Here is a 22,574-nt window from a genome sequence, read left to right as displayed (position 1 = left end):
TGGGTTTGGGGAAAATAAGGGATGCAGAAGAAAGAGAAAGGAAAAGGTGATTGTCCTGAAAGAGTGAAAGAAATTGGGGTATAAGGAAGTGGAGTGAGCCCTGGATAGTTGGAAAAGTCTACATGAATGATGATGAATGGTATTATTGAGGAAGACTAATTATCAGCCCCAAAGGAATGGGATATTCCTTTTTTTTTCTACTTTTGAATAGTAGCTGTGTCAATTGTGTGTGTCGCCTCAAGCCGTCAACTTACTTTGTTAATTAATATTACTGTTCCTCCTGCTTGACACTAACATGAACATTCCATCCTTTGCTTGAGTAATTGGATAGCTGGTTATGCTAAGGTTGTCACCTGTTTTTTAGTGTATTCCGGGCATAAACACACACCATGTCTCTAAAATTTTAAAACATTTAAATCACCCCTGTGGATCTCACACATGGCAAATGAGCTCGATACAGATGATTAATTTGTGCACTCCCCTTATTCCTATATTCATTTCAGTAAATGAAATACTCTTCTCTGAAACAATGATGTTTAAGTTTAAAACAATGTAAAGGAACATTTGGTTTAACTTGTAGCGCAACATTTCAAATGTTCACCAGAAAGAAAAAAAAAAATCAAAGGTTAATTTAACACAGTAAAACTGTAGGTCCTTGTGGAAGTCATCATATACAATTTAATAAAAGAGTATGAAGAGCTCATGGGGACATTTTTGCATTTTAAGGATATTCTTTATTACAGTATTTTAATTCATTTCTTAATATATTCTTCCACCAAGAGTCATAGAGTTTATATTATTTACCAGTCAGGGATTTGGGGAAAGCTAGAAACCTAAAATAGAAGAGATAGAGTCCTGGCCACAGGGGTGGGGGTGGGGGTGTCACAGTTGAATAGGACAATTCAGTGAGAAGATAATCAAAATAGAAGGGGTTTTCTCAGCCTTGGCAGTATTGACATTTCAGGCTGGGTAATCCTTTGTTGTAAGGGGCTCTTCTGTGCACTATAGGATGTCGGGAGAACCTGGGCTTCTCCTCACTAGAGGTCAGTAAGTACACACTCCACTTCACCCCAACAGGGATGATAACAACAACAACAACAAAAAAAATAGCTCTACACATTGCAAATATCCCTGGAGTGACTGAGAGCAAAATCTTTCCCCAGTTGAAAATCAACTGCAATTTCAAATGACTTCAAAGAAAAGCAATTCTTGAGTTGAGTCTTGATAACTGAATAGGATTTTTCCAGACAGATAAAGAGAGAAAAGGCAAAAAAGAGAGCTCATGAAGGACTGGTTTCAATGAAAACAGGACATGGTTAAGAGGCTGCAATGCATTTGGTGTTAGAGAGACAGGTACAGTGGGACCAAATGAGAAATGTTTGTTGGAATTCAAGGGCATTATAAAAAGAAAAAAAAATGAAACAGAAAAGGTAGTGGGCTGGTAGTGAAGGGGAAGAATTCAAGAAATGATTAATAAATACATTAATTCATTTTTTAATAGATTAAAAATTAAAAAAAATATTTCTTAAGTTCTGTGTCAGGATTTAATGGTTAACTACAGAAAACCTGCTCTCAGGGTATTTAGCCGATCTCTATGCTTAGCTTAAAGACCTGTGTAAAATAAAAATGAGTCTTTTAGGTGCTGTTGCAGTCATCGGGCTGGGGTGGGGGGCAAAATCCAATCTGTTCACTGCAATACCTTGACCAAATGGGAATCCTATCAAATGCAGAGAAATCCCAGTAGTTTCTGAGCTGTTTGTTTTCAACCAAATAAACTTCTGAAGCAGAATGAAAGCATCTTTATAAGACATCTTAACTACTCTTTATTTAAATGAAACTATTTTTTACATCTGATTTTTTTCTTTATGTGCTTTGGCCACATGTATTTAGATGTGGATCCATAACATTTAGCATGGTTGAAATCGTAGGGTGATATGATTTGTTAACTTAATGCCACATCATAAACATTTTACATGCTGTTATATAATATACATAATCATTTTTAATGACTACATAACATCCCATCCTATTGATGGACCATTATTTCCTTAATAAAATCTCACAGTTGGATTTGGTGTTTTGTGTGTACATTTCCCCCAGATTAGATATAACCCTCTGTTATATCTCACAAATATTATGCATTTTTGAATATTATTTGTTTGGTTTTTCTGTTGAATTAATCCCTCGGGGAGAATGTTCAGAGGTGGGGATTAGTAAACTAGGGGGTATTAAGATTTGTATGGCTTATGCAGTGTGTCGCCTCATTTAGCTTTATTTCAACTACTCATAACATGGATATAAATGTTCACATGGGAAACTACCTCAAATCCTTTTTGGAAGGAGGAAGGGAATAAACTGTAAATATATTCTTAAATTTTATGCATTTATCAGCTCTACTCTTCATTCAGTCAAAACAGTTGATGCATATCATCCCCTGGTACAGCTATTCTTGGGCTTTGGAGCAGCAAAGATCAGCCAGTCTCCATAGATTCCTTTGGAATGCCCCTGTGCTAACTGAGAAGGCAGTGAGAGCTACTGAATGGCAGCTGAGACCATACAAATATGCCTGTGCTTGTCGAAAAGCAATGGGGCTTGTTCTGACTTCCAGAAGTCCCAGTAGAATCTCACCAACCTGGGAAAAGACCTTCTGGGCAAAATTGGAAAAAAGACCTGACTGTCTTTTTAATCATATCAAGCTTGGGTTGATATGATTAAAATGTATCAGTGAGACCCTAGCATCTCCATAGTCTTCTTAATATCGGCAGATACATAATTCATTTCTTAATAGATTAAAAATTTTAAAAAATGTTTCTTGAGTTCTGACTCTGTGTCAGGATCTAATGGTTAACTACAGAAAACCTGTTTCCATTGGGAACATACGTTTGGGTCCTTAGCTATAGGCCTACACACAAGTTCAATAGGTTCTGCTCTAGGGGCATTAGTCATCGATCTGAGACAAAATGTCACCTTTTCTGATTGCAAATTACCTGGTCTCAGAACTATCATATCCTAGTTCTTGATTCTGTCTAGGAAGTACAGAGATTTGTGAGAAACCGCAACAATCTCATATCGTTAGCCTATAAATATCATTTATTTCTGCTTCTCAGGAGCATAGCCAAGGATAAAATAGCTGCTGGGTCCCACCCAGGATGATGGAGAGGCTGGGGACAGATTTAGCTGCAGGAAAAGGAAGTGTTCCCTGAGAGCCGAGATGTAGGTGGGAAGATGATAGAAGAAGCGCCGGGGATGTCGAATGTGTATGACCTTCCTGAATCCTCGTTTTGGAGTTGTGCAGAAGTGGGCGGGACTAAGCTCCAAGCCTGTATGCCCATTCAAAATAAGTGTTTGCCAAGCAAATGACAACCATGTGATTGATATGCTAGCCTTAAAAGTTCAACTTTCTCCAAACATTTGGTAGTTCATCATCATCTAGAGTGCTGAGGAGTTGTTTTCTAGGCATGGAACCTTGCTTCTTTTGCCATGATTTTTCTTCTTACCCTTTGTTGACTGATTCATTTTACTTCCTCATTCAAAATTAAGAAGTGTTTTCTGTTAATTCAAATGCTACTTTTCAGTTTCTTCATATCTGTATAAAACATCTGTAGTGCTTATACTTATTTTTTCTTTAAATAGGCATTTATCATACATATACATTTCTTCAAAGGGAAGCACTATCTTCATTGTCTTGTCACTTACCATTAATAGAAGGCCACCTAAAAACGAATGCAATCAAAACAAAATTATATCCTTAGAGTTTAGTTAGAGAGTTGCACCATACACTCCCCCAAGGGACATTGGGAAATGCAATAGCTACGTTAGCATTATTTTGAGATGTTCAGGATTCAATGAATTAGAAAAAGAATAATTGTATCAATAAGTTAATTATTGATACCACCTTCCCAGGTTATCCATAAACTACCTGAAGTAACATTTTGGGGACTACCTTAAGGGTTTCAGGCTTTTGGAAAAACAATCTGATCAGAAACCTAAAACATGAGGTTGTCAATTATGTTTAAGCTCGATGTCTAGTGTTTGTGGTGTGGCACTTGAAAGGAACGTCACATTATTTCATCACACTGGCTCAATTTCAGGGAGCATTTTTATTACCAAGATTTTTATTACTTTATAAAATGGACTACAAATTTTATTTTTTTTCCTGTCTTAATTCCCTTCTTCTGGTGGCTTTGAATGACAGATTTGGACAACCATAGTGTTGCTATACAGGATGAGGTTCCTGTTAGAAGGCATGGTATTTCCATGTCTGTCCATCTCTTTGAATTATCCATTCAACATTTCAGCAATTGATTTGTCTGATTTACTGATCACATGGCACAGGTAATTGGATATTGAATAGACACTGATTTTCTCTCTTTGAGGAACTATTTACTTTGCCCTGTAAAACAATCAGCTCTTTCTCTTCCATTATTCTTTAAAAGAATTGGTTGTCAATCTTCTCTTCATTCTTGCCAGCCCGTAGATTTTGAAACCAAGAGAGCATATAGCTTGAAGGTAGAGGCAGCCAATGTGCACATCGACCCAAAGTTCATCAGCAACGGACCTTTCAAGGACACTGTGACGGTCAAGATTGCGGTAGAAGATGCTGATGAACCCCCGATGTTCTTGGCCCCAAGTTATATCCACGAAGTCCAAGAAAATGCAGCCGCTGGCACGGTGGTTGGGAGAGTGCATGCCAAAGATCCGGATGCTGCCAACAGCCCAATAAGGTAAAGATGTATTTATTTTAAAAGATTATATGGGGAATTTGCTGGAAAGAAGTTTGGGGGAACCACACTGTTTTGGTCAACTTTCTCGCTGAGTGATTTCAAGACCCAACCAGCACAATTGTAGAGGAGGAAAATTTAGAACTCACAGTTTCAGAGGTCCATAGAGGGCTCCATTCCTCAGGGCTCGAGGAGAGGCAGGACATCACAACTGGAGAATTTGAAAGAAGAAAGCAGCTCACATCACAGTGATCAGAAAGCAGAGGCAGAGACTCCATTCGCCAGATACAAATATTTACCCCAAAGCCACACCCCAAATCCCACCTCCTCCAGTCACCCCCTACCACTTCAATTACCACTCAGTTAATCCCTGTCAAGGGATTAAATCACTGAATTGGGTCAAGGTTTTCACAACCCAATCATTTCTCCTCTGAATCTTCTTGCATTGTCTCACGTGGGAGCTTTTGAGTGATACCACATCTAAACCACAACACACACTATTCCATTCCAGCAGTGTCCAGATTTTAACCTTTAATAACATTTAAACAAGATTGAGATTTAGAAGTCATGAGCATCCCTTCACCTCAGCTACTAACTTTTTGGATAGGTCTATTCAAGTGATATAATTTCTCTCTGGAGCAGATTTCCAAATGTATACTAAATGATATAACCTGATATAACCACCAGCTTAGCCTGTCTACATTAATGAAATCTGATAAAGTATAAATAGTGATTATGAAATAATTATAGTAATTATAATTTATTGAATATCTTTCTCTGCTCCAGTTACTCTAGTAGGTGTGTTTGAAATATGATCTGAATCGTCCCTTAACTTTATTGTTACATGAATTGTTCCCTCTTAAATGGAGAGAAAATTGAAACTCTGTGAGATGTAGCGACTGGCCCAGCATGATACCATTTGTGAGCAAGAGGGTAGGGAAGGAAATTCTGTGGGATGGCGGCTGAGCTCCTTGAACAACTAACGATGGGCCAAATACCATTAGCATGTTTTTATCATAATGAGTACATGTGGGTTACTTAGAAAACAAAAGTATCCTGCTTCCCCAATCCCATGTGGTGAGGCTGATGATAAGGATGAGAGAGGAATACAAATGGGGCTAAGAAGGGACTTGAGCCATGGATTAAGACATTTACTTTGTGGAAACTTACTTACAGTTGCCTGAAACCTTTCTGGGACCAGATTCTAGCATGTTTCTCCACCCCAAGGCTGATCCTCCAATTTCTTTCTTGCCTAGATTCCTTCATCAGACTCTTCACTGTCTCCCTGCCTCCCATTTCCCAGCCATTATTCTATCATCAGTCCTGTAGCCAGAGTGATCATTATAAGTACATGCATATTATAAGTAAATGCATATTTATTTAATTTTCTTTTATTTTATCTCACCATACCTCCAACAAAATGTCAGTGACGGAATTGTTCCACAATGCAGCCCCTCTCTGAAATAATCTAGACTCTTTTACTAGGTTTATGGATCTTCTTCAAATGCCCTCACCTCAGTGCCATTCTCTGAAGCACTTCTGCTCTCTCCCCATGCCCATTATTTACCTGTTCTTCCTGCTAGTTGAACTGTCTTTCTAAGTCATTACATTGTGCTCATTTTGTGCATATCCATTTAGGTGTCACGTCTTCTAACAATACTTCCAGGGATCCCTAGAGATAGACTAGCAGCCCTGCCTGGTAGCTTTGATTTCATATCATGGTCACATCTGCTACATAATGGTGACATCTATGGTTGTGTGTTGACCAATGACAACAAAGAGTGCTGGTTACATGTCTATCTGGTTCAGGGGGTGATGGACTAGAGCCTACAGGATGAATCTGACCACTGTCATTGTTCTTTTCTTCCTTGCTTCCTGGAAATTTGTATATTATGAAACATACGATTCACCCTTTCAGAGTGTACAGTTCTTGGTCTTGTGTATATTTTACAAGATAGTTCAACCATCAGCACTAAATCCAGAACATTTCCATCACCCCCTAAAACCTCCAGCCCTCAGTAATCACAAATCTATTTGGTATGTTTTACTATTCTGGTCATTTCAGATAAATGGAGTAATACAATATGTGGTCTTACATAAATACATTTTTCCTGTTTACTTGATTTGAGGTTCAGTCTTGTTGGATAATGCATATTTATTTAATTTTCTTTTATTACTAAAAAATATTTTCTTGTAGGACTAAACTGTATTTTAACTATGTCATTTGGATGAACATATGGGTGTTTTTCACCTTTGGCTGTTATAATGTTGCTATGTACATTTTATGTTATAGAGAGAAAAAAGGAAAAGATAAAAGGAAAATTGGAGGATCTCACGGGACTAGAAAGGAGACCAGTAGATTAAAGGAATGCAACCATGAGGAGGGAGGAGAGGGAAAGAGTGGATATTGGGGAATGAAATTGACCAAATTATGTTATGTGCACGTATGAATGGGAATGAAGCCCACTGCTATGTATAATTAAAATGCACAAATAAAAAAAGTGGAAAAAAACTCATGGAATGAGATAAAACGTTTGCAAGTTATATATCTGATAAGAATGTGTGTGTGTGTGTGTGTGTGTATGTGTGTGTGTGTATTTGCATATATGTATATACATCTTTTTTCTTGGTATATACCTAGAAGTAGAATAGCTGGGTCATAGAGTAACTCTAATAACTTTCTGAGAAACTGCCAGTTTTCTACAATGGCTGTAACATTTTACACCATAACCACAGTGTATGAGGGTTCTGATTTTCCTGAATTCTCATCAGAAATTAATGCTTGTCTCTTATGATGACAGCTATCTTAGTGGGTATGAAAAAGATACATCATTAGAGTTTTCTTTTGTTTTTCTCTAACAACTATGGATGTTGAGCATCTCTCTAGGTGCTGATTGGTCATTTTTATATCTCCTTGGGAAAACAAAAATCTGTATTCAAATCCTTTCTCGATTCTGTAATTGGTGATCTGTCTTTTTCTTGCTGAATTCTAGAAGTTCTTTATATATTCTGGGCATAAGATACTTATCGGAAATATGGCTTGCAAATATTTTCTCTCACTCCATGTTTTCTCTTTTCACTTTCTTTTTTTTACTGGTGCATGATAATTATACACAGCAGTGCATAATATATGTGCACACAGCATAATTTGGGAAATTTTATTCTACAGTATTTCTCCTTTCCCCTCTACTCCCCTCACCCCCTGATTCTCTTCCTCTACTGGTTTCCATCTATTTTCATAAGATCCCCCCTGCTTCTTCTCCTTTCTTTTTTTCTCCATTTCCCACACATAAAAGTAAACATTCAACCCTTGACTTTCTGGGTCTGGCTTATTTTGCTTAACATGATGCTCTCAAGTTCCATTCATTTTCCTGAAAATGCTAGGATTTTGTTCTATCTTTTCACTTTCTTGATAGTCTCCTCTGAGGCACAAAACCTTTTATTTTGATGAAGTCCATTTTTTTCTTTGTTTCTGCTATTAGGTGTTATATTTAAGAAATTATTGCCTAATTTAAGATCATGCGTTTTTACACTGATATTTTCCTTTAAGAAATTTTATGGTTTTACCTCTTTCATCTTAGGTCATTGATCTACTTTGAATGAGTTTTTTTATGTTGTGAGGGAGAAAATCAACTTAATTACTTTGTATATGAATATTAATTGTCTCAGCACCATTTGTGCAAAGATTGTTCTCTATTGAATGGCCTTGGACCCTGGCTGAAAATTGACCGTAGGTGTATTGTTTTATTTCTGGCCTCAAATTTATTCCATTCAGCTATATGTCTGTTGCTATGTGAGTCCCTCATAGTTTTGACTACAATAGCATTTTTAGTGCATTTTGAAATTAAGAAATATGAATCCTTCAACTTTGTTCTCACCACTTGTTTTTGTAAATAAAGTTTTCTGGGAAGACAATCAAACCATTCATTTATATATTATTGTAGCTGCTTTTATGCTACAAGTGCAGAGTTGGGTAGTTTTGACAGAGACCCTACATCCGGCACAGCCTAAATTATTTACTAGCTAGCTCTTAATGTGAGCTGTTTGCTGAACCCATTCTAGTTCATCACTGCCTCCTTCCACTAAGGACATTACACATCAGAGGCAGATGTCTAAAATAAATATTTATTAAATTAATAAACTAAACAACACCCAATTTGGCTTATAAATTCAAGTTCATTTTTTTTTTAGTGTAAAATGTATGGAAATGATGACATCTGCTTCAGACATTTATTCAGCACACCTTCATTAATAGCACACATCAGGGGTGGGAGAGGACATATCTTTTTAAAAAAATGCAACTGGCATTTCCTTGTGAAGATGTGTAACTGCAAAAAATGCTCAGCATCATTAATCATCAAGGAAATGCAAATAAAAAATGCAATGAGATTTTATCTCACCCTAAGAGCTATTGTCAAACAAACAAACAAACAACAACAACAACAACAACAACAAAAAATAACTAATGCTAACAAGGATGTAGAGAAAGGGGAATTCCTATGCACCATTGGGAGGAATTTTGATTAGTATACCCTTGATGGAAAACCATAATCTAGGCTCTTAAAAACATTAAAAGTAAAACTACCATGATTCAGTGATTCCACCATTAAATATATCCAAAGGAAAAGAAAGCAGTAGGTGGAAGAGACATCTGCACTAGTGCATTTATTGCAGCAATATTCACAGTAGCCAGGATGTGGAAGCAGTCTAACTGCCCATCAACAGATGAATGGATAAAGAAAACAGAAAATGTATATATATATATATATATATATATATATATATATATATATATATATATAAAGGAAATGCAAACATGATATTTGGATGTGCACTTATAATGATCACTTTGGTTAAGGACTAGGTATATGCATATATCCATACACACATATACACAATGGAATATCGTTCAGTCATACAAAAGCATGAAATTTTTTCATATGCATTTGTGACTTCAATGAACCTGCAGGATATTTTGTTAAGGAAAATCAGCAAAGTGAAAGAAGAGAAATTGTAGAATCTAAAAAAGTTCATCTCACAGAAGTTGAGAATAGCATGGTGTTTATCAGAACCTGGGGAGAATAGAAGTGCAGGAAATTTGGGGAGAGGTTGGCCAACAGATACAATGGTCTAGTTGGAAGACAGCCTAGTGCTCTACCACATGGTATGTGACTATAGCTAGCAATAATATATTGTCTATTTGTGGTAAGGGGAGAGCATTTTGAATCTTCTCACCACAAAGAAATGATAAGTGTTTAATGTGTTCAATATGCTAATAACACTGAGTTAATCATGGCACCATTTATACATTAATTAAAACATCATTGCACCTATATATATATATATATATATATATTAATATATATATATTATATATATATATTTTATATATATATAATTGTTATATATACAATATATAATTTATTATAGGTGAATATTTTTAAATATATATGACACAGTTATAGCAATAAAAAGCAAAAATAGAGAAATCCAAATATGAAAATTACTATATGCAATGGGGATTTTCCATTTATATCAAGGAAATTGGTGGCAAGGCAGAAGATATTCCTATGTGTTGGATATTTGAATAAGAAAAAGAGAATTACCATTTGTAGAGGATTTTCTTAGCACCCTGACAATATGTTTCATTAAGTTATTTATGAAATCCTTGCAAACACTCTTTGAGTGTGACTGTTCTAGGAGTCAATAGATGGTGATTTGGGGCAAAGAAATGATGTGACTTCTTGAAGTTCCACACCAATGTTGGAAAACAGATTTTCATCCAGATTAACCTTATATTCTCTCTGAGCTTTTGATTTTAGTCTATAGGCCATGGAAGGAGGTATGTCCCCAGAATGTGTGACTTTTTTTTTTTTTTGGTGCAGAAATATACATTATATAATATCTAGAGACACTTGTAACACCTTTGAACTACTTTAAAAATGTTCATGGCATGAATTTTGAATTAGTTGTCTTTGACCTAGAATATTGAGGTGCATTAGCAACTTTTTAGAAGATTAATGATATAAAAGCATGTGGAACAGCTACTCATTTCCTCTGCACTTCACTGACTCCAAGGATCCACATCTGCCATTGGCTATTTGGGTCATGTTTTCCATGGTAGCTGTTTTGTGCCTGTCGGCAATTTCCATGTCTATAATTATCCATCGATGCTCAGTATTGAACTTGAGCCAATCCCCCTCCCCACTACTTGAGTTCCTGTTCTTAGAACTGCCAAATTAGGAGATAAGCTTTTCAATCTATAGGCCTCTTATCCTCACTACCCAATTTCCTGAATCATTCTGTTCATCATTAAGAGAATTTGTGACCTTGGACATGTAGTTATGGCCCTTATCTGCTTGGACAATTTTGCTAATTTTTTATTAACACCCTAGAGCATTAGACACATTTTTTTTTGTTTAGCATTTCATTTTTGTTTCTGAAATATTCTTTCCCCTTAGCTTCCTTGGCACTCACTAGCACATGCCTCAGATAACACCAGACCCTGTATTATTTTTAGTCTCCGATCATTTTTCAGGCCTTTTAGGCAGGTTCAGCATTCATTCATTCATTCATTCATTCATCCATCCATCCATCCATCCATTCATACCAGGGATTGAACTCAGAGGCACTTAACCACTGAGCCATATTCCCAGCCCTTTTTATTTTGTTATTTTTTATTATTTTTTTAATTTTTTTTTTTTTTTAGTTTTCTGTGGACACAACTTCTTTATTTTATTTTTATGTGGTGCTGAGGATCGAACCCAGTGCCCTGTGCATGCCAGGTGAGTGCGCTACCACTTGAGCCACGTCCCCAGCCCCTATTTTGTTATTTTGAGACAAGTTCTCACTAAGTTGCTTAGGGCCTCACTAAGTTACTGACACTGGCCTCGAATTTGCAATCCTCCTGCCTCTGCCTTTCTATTGCTGGGATCACAGGCATGCCCGCTGTGCCCAGCAAGGCTCAGTTTTTTGACTTTGACCTTTCCCTATGTCCTCTCACCTGTAGGGTTTTCACTCACATTATGACAGAATTGAGTTGATGCTCCAGATTCTTTGCCTCTAGGCAGATCTTTCTCTCTGGCTCTAATTCTGCATTCATTACACTGTCTGCTGTGCTTTTTCACCCACTTGCTCTTTCCTTTGCCGATTCACTTATTCATTCAAAATAACTTTTGAGCTCCTACTTGCTGTGACATAGTTGAAAATCAAAAAGAGGTAATTGCACTTCACCCTTCCATGGAGTTGAATCTTTGCTTTCTTAGCATTGCAGAGAAATGCATCTCCTGAGTTGAATGCCAACCTCTCCTTGATAATTAACTATTTTTTTCTGTGTGGTCCAATATGTTTCTCTCTCAGATACTCAGTCTTGAAACTCTCTAGGACTCTCCCAACCTCCCACAAGTGTCTCAGTATCCTCTGAGTCCTACTGGTACTTTCTCATCACATAGTTTTCCATTCTTTCTGACATCTCAATACCTAACTCTCTTTGCCTGTCTGCTTTAAAAACTATATCAGATCCTTAAGTTTTTTTCTGCTCTTCTCTCCACTCTCCCCTTCTCAGATCATCTTCCTAACTTGCCTTATTAATGACCTAAATAACCTGATTTTATTTATTTGTTTCCACGCTCAAACGTCTTTCAAGATTTCTCATTGCCTATAGCATGAAGATCACCTTCCTAAGTCTGAGAGCTTTTATGATATATACTCAGTGGAACAGTTACAGAAATAACATAAACAATAGGAGCTATTGTTAGTTACACTGCTTATTGTATATGAACCTAGATTGCATATTAAATATTATTTCATTTAATACTTACATAATATAAAGGCTAGGCACTATTAACATTTCAGTTTAAAAGATAAACATGCTGAGTTCAAAGATTTTAAGTAACTTTTCTAATATCATTTCATACAGCTTAGGTGTAGTGGAGCATACATTGTCTATAGGACTTTGCAAAACCAAAGTCCATTCCCTTAACTTCTGTAGAACAATATCTAGACTTATTAATTTTGTCTTCTACTGTGCATGTGAGGTCATGTCAACTAAACAATAAGCTCCCTCATAGCAGGAAACTAGTCTTCTATTATTTTTCAAAATGATGCTTGCTACCTGCTGATAGCTCAGTAACTGAGCTCCTATTGATATCTGTGAGATGTTTGACCAGGCAAATTATGTTAAATCACTGAGGAAGGGGAATCCTCATTCCATTCTTATGGGAGGCTGTGAAATCGAATGTCATCATGGATGAGCTCATGTTTTGAAAACTAGGAAGTGTTGCCTGATGGGTAATTCTTCCTTCCTGGAAAGAACACGATCTGGGATTGGAAGATTTAAGCTCTAATATTGACTCCCCTAGGACTAGACATAAACCATTTACAAGTCCCATCTTTTGTAAATCTAGGAGAGTAAATGGTCTGATATCATGCACTTTGCTACCTGTAATATAGTTTGATTTTTGACTATCAACGGATGCCTTTTCAGTATTCCTATTCTACAAATTTTAGAAAAACACAACTAATAATTCTAAGAGCAGGAAAGTGTCCAATTGTGAAGTACAGGATGCATCTGACTTAGCATAACCCTTGTTTCCTCTTTTCTACTTTGGAGTTAGTATAGAGTGGGAGGAAGGGGCTTTGGAGTTGAATAGACCCGTGGAAACCAACGCTCCAATATTTGCCAACTCCAAGTAGCCTGGGCAAGTTATTTTTACCTCACTTCACCTTAATAAATGCTACTCTTCTTTCCCACTGTTCATCTCACCATGCCATAAATATGACCCAATGATATTCTGGAAATTCGTCTGCCTTTTGCTAGAAAAATAGAAAATGTCCTAGTGGAGAGAAGTAGATAAAGCCTTTGGCCCTGCTGTTCAGCACAATGTGCAGTCAATACCATGTGAGCAGAATGCCCTCAGGTAAAGGGCCAAACCCTATTTGCATATTGTACCTTAAAATTCAGAACCAAGCTGCTTACCCATCTCCACAACTAAATAAACTAAAGAGATTCACTCAAAATAGAGATAGCAGTTTTCTTTAAATAAGGAGAAAACTGAGTTTTAGGGTTATAAATGATCTTTAATGGTGAATTTAGATAAACTTGAAACGATTTAATATTTCATATGAAAAAATTTGGCAAAGGTTTGATACATTTGTGACTTTCTGAGTAGGTTGGGAATGAAGCAAACTCGCTCCCCAAATGCAATTTCATAAATATTCAGATGGTGGGTGATTGTAGTAAATATGTAGAAATATGCAACACGTTATTATGCTTCTCAATCAAATATGCTAAACAGCACTTTCATTCATTGTACTGAATAAAGAATTCCAATGCGGCAAAATGATTTCTATAAAAGATTCATGTACAAAGTTCAAAAAGTAAATTTGATTAAAAAGAAAACCTAGCTTGAGCAATTCGTGAAAAAGTTGCTTTAAGTATAGCATAGTGAAAATATTCAAATATTAAGCTGCTCCGAATGTCTTGGTCTAATTGCCTCATTTGCATTCTGCTTAGGTATTCCATTGATCGTCATACTGACCTCGACAGATTTTTCACTATTAATCCAGAGGATGGTTTTATTAAAACTACCAAACCTCTGGATAGAGAAGAAACCGCCTGGCTCAACATTTCTGTCTTTGCAGCAGAAATCCGTAAGTATTCTCCTCACAGTTTCGATTTCACTTTACCAAATATTAATCCTCCTGACTCTCTATATATTTTAGAAAATGAAATCGCTGAGATAGACATGTTTTTTTAGTTGAAGATATTCTTTAAAATGTATTTTCAGTTATCTATCTAGGAAAACACAGACAAATAGAGATGTTCTTTCTTTTTTTTTTTTTTCCTTTGGCAGATTTGGGTACAGATTTGGCAAGCCCACAGCAATTTAAAAATCATGATCATCATATTAAACTCAATACAATGGCCAACACTTGAGGGGTTTTGTTTACATATAGACCCGTAGTTCTTGAACTTGATCATGCATCAAGCCCTCTTCACTCGTAGATTATGGATGGCTTATTATAACAAAGATTTCTGAACCCCATCCTTAGAGCCTCTGATTCAGTAGCTCTGGAGTGGGACCCAAGAATGTATATTTTCAACAAAATCTTACCTGCTTTTGATGCTGCTCTGGAGACCCTACACTGATAGCCATCAGGGCAGACTATTGTCAGGGAAGACCAGGCTCCATTATAAGACTTTAGAATTAAAGCATTAGAATTAAATTGGAAAGGTGGTTTAGGTCTTATTGCTTGAATATCGGCATTGGTTTCCCATCATCCTCTTTCCATTGATTTTGCACGTTTCAGCTTCTGGATTGGTTTTGTGTCAACAATGCCTTTCTCTGAACTGCCCAAAAGGATGGCTTCAGCTTATTCTTTCCCCACATTAAGCGTGGACCAACATTTCCCCACCTGATATCTGTTGATCATCTACATTCTCTCTCCTTTCAGACAACCGGCATCAGGAAGCCAAAGTTCCAGTGGCCATTAGGGTCCTTGATGTCAACGATAATGCTCCCAAGTTTGCTGCCCCTTATGAAGGGTTCATCTGTGAAAGTGATCAAACCAAGCCACTTTCCAACCAGGTAAGGCCATTTTTCCTCTTTCCCAGCCATCAGCAATGCCTTTGGAGATAGAGTTCATTTCTGAACGCACCACCTGGAGATACCTCCCACTGCTCAAGGAGTGGACCTAGTGTTCGTAGACCTAGTGCTGCTCTGAAGCTATATTCTATAATTTCAACCCGGCTTTTTAGCCAGCCAGGAGTTTTTGAATAAATGATGTGCCAATGTCATCATGATTTATTTATGGGCCACCTTTCTCTTTCAGCCAATTGTTACAATTAGTGCAGATGACAAGGATGACACAGCCAATGGACCAAGATTTATCTTCAGCCTCCCCCCTGAAATCATTCACAATCCAAATTTCACAGTCAGAGACAACAGAGGTTTGTACTAAGGTTCCTATGCATTTAGAAAAGTAGAAATGGGAAACAAATGACTTTTATATTGGACGGCACAAATATTTTCACTAATCTTAATAATGCTTTCCTGTTGAAGAACAAACAAGAAATAATAGTGCCACCTGTATTTTGACACATGGGCTCATTTGATGCATATGAATAAGTGAGTCTAATTTTATTTTCCATTTTTTTTTTTTTTGTATTGGCTTTGATATTCATGAAGCAGTGGGCTAACCAAGTGGGGAAGCTTACAGGGTCAATATGCAAACAATTCTCTTTATCTTTTTTTTTTTTTTTAAGAGGCTGATAAATCCTTTGGGGAAGCATAGCTTTATGAATATTGATATCAAGGAAAGCATTAAAGGAGATTAGTTCAACTTTGTAAGGCAATATAATCTTTCAAGCACAGGCCTTCCTCTACGAACACAGTGGTAATGCAGTGTGGCTGGATACCTAAAGGTGACTGCCGCATGTTCGCCTGGAGGACACAAAACATCCTGTCTGTAATAATAAAAAAAAAAAGACAAAATTTAATACAACTTATGCTACTAAATTTATTAGTCAAGGAGGTTCTAGACTTTCGGATTATTAGAAGTAGACTTTTTATTTTAAGTTTTTAATTTTATGTTTTATTTTTGTATTGGCCCAGAATGATGCAGTCCTTAGACAAGGTTGGTGACAGAGCCAGGAACAAAGAATAAGCTTCTTGACTCAGCCACCCTGTTTTGCTCTGAGCATTTTTTCTTGGTAAAAAACATTCCATATAAACCCACAAGAAGGCAGGTGTGTGAAAACAGGGAGACACAGGCCAGCTTGGGAACAAAAGACAATCCCATTCTCATCAGCCCTGAGCTAGCCATGTCTAAGGTGACAGGTTGATTGCTTTCCCAGTGACTAAGAACAGGCATCCAGGTACTCAAACCCATAGGATAGGTTGGGATTACCTTCCTTATTACTGTCATTGCTATCATCAGTGCCATAATTATAGAAGCTGTGTTCTAAGACCCATGCCACATCCCTTCCTGTGTTCTGCTCGCTTCCTTTTCTTAATTCCATAGTCAGGCATTATTATCACCATTCCCAGGTTACGCATGAGGAAACCATGTGTAAACCACGATAGTACTTTGTCCCAAATCCATCCGCCAAATAGAAGACAGCTGAGTTTTAAACCCAGACACTCAGAGGCTGGATGCCACAGCCCTAACCTTACTGGGCTGGTGATTAATGTAGAGAAATGTTCCCGGTGCTACTTGGATTTTGAGAGAATATGATTTGACATACTTTATTATTTCTCGAACTGATTTGAGCATTTAATTATAGGCCTTATAAATCAAGCAGATAGCAAATGAGACTGTGAGGCAAAACGTCCCAGGTGTTATGACAGCGACTCTTCTCTCCAGTGCCTTGCTCACTGCATTGCACTTGCTCTTGAGACCCAAGGTGTGAAGGAAGTTGTAGGGAGAGACAGGTGCTTTAAAGAATCCTTACAGAACAGGCTGTAATTCACTTTAGAAATGATTCCCATCATTTCAAAATGGAAATATGACTAGGCGGTCTTTAATTTTATACTTTAGGTAGGATTGTTTTCTTTGAGGCTTTGGTTAATGTGAAGGTGAACCCTTTCAAGAGAGAATTCCAGAGCCCTGAGGTGGAAGGGTGGTTCTCAAGGAGGAGAATACATGCTTTGGGTGGTGCATGCATGTAATATAGGAATTTTCTTTTGCAATGATAAATTTCTCCAAAACAGGGAGACTCTGGCACACAGGGAGCATTTAGTACATCTGTAGTGATCTGAATTGGACAAGTGGCATAAATCAAGTTTCCATAAGACTCTCTAAGATACGCAGGCATCTGTCTATGTGTTCATGAGCCCCTGCCTCCACTCAGAATTTTCTATCTTCCCAAATTAGTTCCCATTTGCACCTGAGTTGGCAGATTGCTCTATTGCTACAGCTTCGGCTTATGTCAGTTTTCTGATGAAGAAATATTTAGACCACTATATTTCATAACATATTCAGTTTTATCAGAAGTGAGGGGATTTACTCAGTTGTCCAGAAAACCCTGGTGAGCACACATGCTTGTTATGCCCCCAACTCTTATTATCTGCTTTCTCAAATATTTGCGGTCAAATTTTTATCTGTGTATTGATATAATCCCCAGCTTACAATTGAGGTCTAATTCCTGGCTCTCTGTTCCCAGCAATATTTCTGTTTATCAGGGGACACCTCCTGCAACGAGTGGGCTTTTTCTAAGCTTTACCCAGTTAGTTCACCTGCATGACCTGTCCTGTCTTTTATTTATTGTATTTTTTTTCCTTTTCTACATGCAATCGTGTTTAGTGGCTGTTAACCTCAGTAAACATTATACTAAGGCACTGTTCTCTAAGGAGCTATAGGTATTTTGCTTTGTCACAGTACTCTATGGGTATCATTTATATTTTCAAGATCATATTCCTGTGGATGGGTCAACCAAAGGCACAATCCATCTCCCTCGCCCTCTCCTGTAAGAGACTAATCCTATATTGAGCTACCATTTTTACAGGAAATTGCTACTTTTTAAGAAAAATTACTTTATTAACTATGGCAAACAGTTAATGAAAAGTCTCATGTTTAGAGCTATTACAGAACCTTAAAGCAAATACAGTCCTATAATTATCATTTAATAGAGTTTCTTGCTACTAGCTCCTAAAAGTAATTACATATTGAAGTAATCCAAAAGGAGTAATCACATTCCACATCCTATTAATAGCCTACTGAGTTACCAAATTTCTCGGCTGAGACTGTTTTCCATAGAAAACATGAGATAATGGTTTTTATCATGCTGAGTAAAAGCATCAAGTTACTTTCTCCTTGACTGTTTACTTCCACTACGCCATGTAAATAATCCCTATTGTGTGTGCCTAAACTCAACATAAGCATTCCGCATCTTTAGAAATAGAAGCAGAAAAGCCATCTTGATACACAGAAGCTTTTTCTCCTATTTTATCTTACCCCATTCTACAGTCTGAGCTTCAAAGCCCACTCAATGGACAGCAAAACCATAGAGTGCTGGATGACTCCAACATTTAAGTCCATCTTGGGCTATTAATATCAGGAACGATGCTGTTTGGGCAGATGAAGAGCTAGTCCACTCAGGTTTTGAGATGCATTTCCTTTGAAGATATCAGGCTTAGGACATTTCAAAAAAAAAAAAAAAGGCAAAACACAAGAAATGTGTAATGGATAAGAAAAGGACAATGGAGAAGAATACAGAAAATAATTCATCTTATCTGTCCAGCTCTTCAGTGGCTTATAATATTTTTTCAGAGGTTTCATTTCACCTGGTTCTTCAAACAGCCCCATAAGGTGGCCATGCTGTATATTTTTAATCTGAATTTCAAATGAGGCATCAGAAGGATCAGTGATTTGCCTGAGGTCATGCTGCCAAAAATAAAAATCTAAGTTTGAGTGTTTGGAGGGGTCTGACTGGTGCACTTAAAATGATGTAAATGAATATAAAGCACATGCCTTTCCTACTTCATTATTTTTCAGCATCCTTTGTTTATCGAATAATCAAGTGGATAACAATCATCAAAGCGGAAATTTCTGCAGTTCAATTCATCAGTATAGGATTCCAGGGAATGTGTGAACTGAAAAGGGCAAACTCTTTCAATTTCCATATTAATCATAGCTACAATAATTATAGTAAAATATATTTGCAAAGAGATTTATAATTTTCTTCTATCACACAATTAACACATATTGCGGGAAACTTAGAAAGCACAAACAAGCAGAAATAAGATGAAGAAATAATAAAATAAGTTCATAATATATTACTCAGAAATAATCACTGCTATTTTATATACCCTTCAGACTTTCTCTTTCACAGATTTCTTTTATAAGAAATGCAATTATAGAATACATTTCCATTTTTTTCCATTAAGTATGTGATATACATTTTTTTCTACATCAATAGATTAAAGTCAGTGCTTTCAAATTATCTTCCTAACTTCCACTATTATGATGTCAGCTGAGGATTGTAAGTACATGATTTTCATACAGCTTTGCCAGATATCTAATCATTCCTGTAGGATGCATTCTAGAGTCAAATTACTAGATCAAATGCTTTTGATAGATAGTGGACAGACTGTATTATCAAAAAAAAACTATGCCAATTTATAGTACCATTAGAAAATTAGGTTAGGCCCTATTTTCTCATATACGAACAAATTCTACACATTGTGATTATTTTTAATCATTGACAAATTGATGATTTAAATATAATAACACTTTGTCTTCCACTTTTTATCAATAGAAAAGCAGGATTTTAATAAGTATTGGTCATTTCTTGTTTTGCTCTTATTAGCACATTATTCCTATCCCTTGCCCATTTGTTCTTAAATTATATACATATATATATATATATATATATATATATATATACTTAATTTTTAAGTCTTCATATTTCATTACTATTAATCTTTTAGCTATCTAATCTATTGCATCATTTCTGCAATGCTTCAGTGTTATTTCTAGTCTGATTATATTGTATTCTTAAGTATAGACACTATACTTTTTGTATCAGGTTTTCTCTGCTTGATATTAGCAAGGCTTCTCTTACCCAATCTGTTATCATTTAACTTTTCATCTTCTTTATACATAATTTTTAAAATTTTCATTTCAAAAATTTCATGTAAAATATACAGTGTCCCATTTGTCAATTACTTCCTAAATACCACTAATGAAATAACTGGCCATTTCCAAGTTCTATGTAACACTGTCTTTATGTCTTCAACATTATGTATGATGAGAATTCTCTTTGACTTTCTCATCTTCCCATTCTGTCTATTTACTCTAGTGCTGGGATCATATTTTTCTTTAATGGTTTCATACATATATATGTGTTTAAACCTGACAGATGCTTTCTCTACATTATTGCCATTTTATTACTATTTTATAAATTTTGGTTTCTCTGTTCCTCCAGATATAAATTAAAACTACATTTCGGGTGCTTGATTAGTGTGTTTGTGAATTTTATTGCATATGACCTAAATTTATGGATCAATTTAAGGAGAACTAAAAGTTTAAAATTATTCATTCCATCCAGAAACCTGGTCTGCCTTTTCATGGAATCAATTCTTTTTTTTTTTTTTTATTACCATCAGGAATACTTTGTTACTTTCTTCATTTTTGTTCTATGCTTTTCATATTCCATTTATAGCTAGTCATATTTTGGATGCTGTCAAGAAGTGGAATCTTTAGTTATACTTTTTATTCTTTTTCTGGATTTTGAGGCTGCAGTTGATTGTTTTATGATTCCATTTCACCCCTTTCTTAGCACCCCTTCCTTCCTTCCTTCCTTCCTTCCTTCCTTCCTTCCTTCCTTCTAACCCTTTCTTTTTTTTCCTTTTACAGTAGTGTTTGTCCTAAAGTTTGAAATATACACTTACAATTTATTATGTGTCCACTTTCAAATTACACTACGCTGTGTTGTGAGTAGTCTGAATATCTTATAACAAAAAAAGAACCTAATTCCTTCCTGCAAACTCCTATCTCATTGCTCTCATTCACTTTACTCATACATAAGCATATCCATGATTGGATAAAGTAATTAAATTGAAATATTCTAATGCTGAAACTCACAACTTTGATTTCCAAAACCCCTGTTGCAAACAGTGATTATTTGATAAAATATAGAGGAAAGAGTAAGGCCTAGCAATTAAGAGCTTTGCTCTTCATCTCTAAAAGAAGAACGATTTTCATAGTAATAACTGAATATTTTACACATAATTAATCCCAAAACTATTTTATTATAAAATTGTCAGTTATCACCACTCCTAATCTGTGAACTGAGCTTCTATTTTGATAGATAAAGGCACTGAGATACCAAATGCTAGGTGCACAATTGGAGTATATCTTGGGATTCCAGAACCCAGGGCTACATATTAGGCAACAGACCAACCTGGCTGAAGTTGCAGATTTATGGGATCCTAGAAATACTTGGTTAACAGAACGTTGTTTTTGAGCTAGGCAGGATGGCAAGCTCCTCTATTCCCAACTAGTCAGGATGCTGAGGCTGGAGGACCTTCTGATTCAAGGAGTTTGAGATCAACCTGGGCAATGGAGTGAGACTGTGTCTCAAAAAACAAAGAAACAACAACAACAAAACATTATTTTGTCATTTGAGTAGTAGAGGAGGAAAATGTTAGAAGATGGTAATGATTTCCTATTGTAACAACCCCAGGAACAAGTCAACGAGTTGAAAGGGAATCATTCTTGCTTCTGAAGTACCCTTCCTGTTTTATTTGACTTCCACCACTAATGTTTCTTTCACATTGAGGATCAGTGTGGCTTTTATTTATTTAAAACAAAACAAAGCCATGTCCACTAGGCATGATGTCGCAAGCTTATAATCCCAGAGGTTAGGGAGGCTGAGGCAGGAGGATTGCAAGCTTGAGGCAAGCTTCAGGAACGTAGCAAGGCCTTAAGCAACTCTATGAGACGCTATCTTAAAATAAAAAAGAAAATAAATAAATAAATAAGGCTGCAGATGTAACTCAGTGGCAAAACATCCCTAAGTTCAATTCCAAGTATCAAAAAAAAAAAAAAAAAGATTTCTAATCTCTTTATCCTCTCCTTTCATCATCTTATCATCATAAAAAGATGAACTGTTCTCATGTTCTATGTGCCAGGAAATACCATAAGAGTAGGGCTCCAGAAGTGAATAAGACATTCTCTCAAGTCTGGGAGTTTCCAAAAGCCTATCCAGCAAAGTGAGTTATCTTGTGAAAGCTTAACTGAGTTTGACACTAGTGTGTTAGTGTGTATTCCATTACTGTAATAAAATGACTGAGATAATAAACTTAATAAAAGGAAAATCTTGTTCTGACTCACCATTTTGGAGGCAAT

General features: G+C 36.3%; 1 protein-coding gene across 1 annotated transcript in view; it reads left to right on the top strand.

Annotated features, from left to right (window-relative positions):
- The window catches only part of Cdh11 (cadherin 11), a 148,928-nt gene that overhangs the window by 114,089 nt on the left and 12,265 nt on the right, over positions 1–22,574 (top strand). The window contains exons 8-11 of the mRNA XM_026392626.2: positions 4,471–4,724; positions 14,236–14,372; positions 15,177–15,310; positions 15,555–15,672. Coding sequence (XP_026248411.1) covers positions 4,471–4,724; positions 14,236–14,372; positions 15,177–15,310; positions 15,555–15,672 — 643 coding nt within the window. The remainder of the gene's footprint in view (positions 1–4,470; positions 4,725–14,235; positions 14,373–15,176; positions 15,311–15,554; positions 15,673–22,574) is intronic.

This window comes from Urocitellus parryii, chromosome 15 (assembly GCF_045843805.1).
Source record: "Urocitellus parryii isolate mUroPar1 chromosome 15, mUroPar1.hap1, whole genome shotgun sequence".
Lineage (NCBI taxonomy): Eukaryota > Metazoa > Chordata > Mammalia > Rodentia > Sciuridae > Urocitellus > Urocitellus parryii.
The sequence above is the reverse complement of the archived record's forward strand: the minus strand, read 5'-3'. Positions and strand labels throughout refer to the sequence as shown.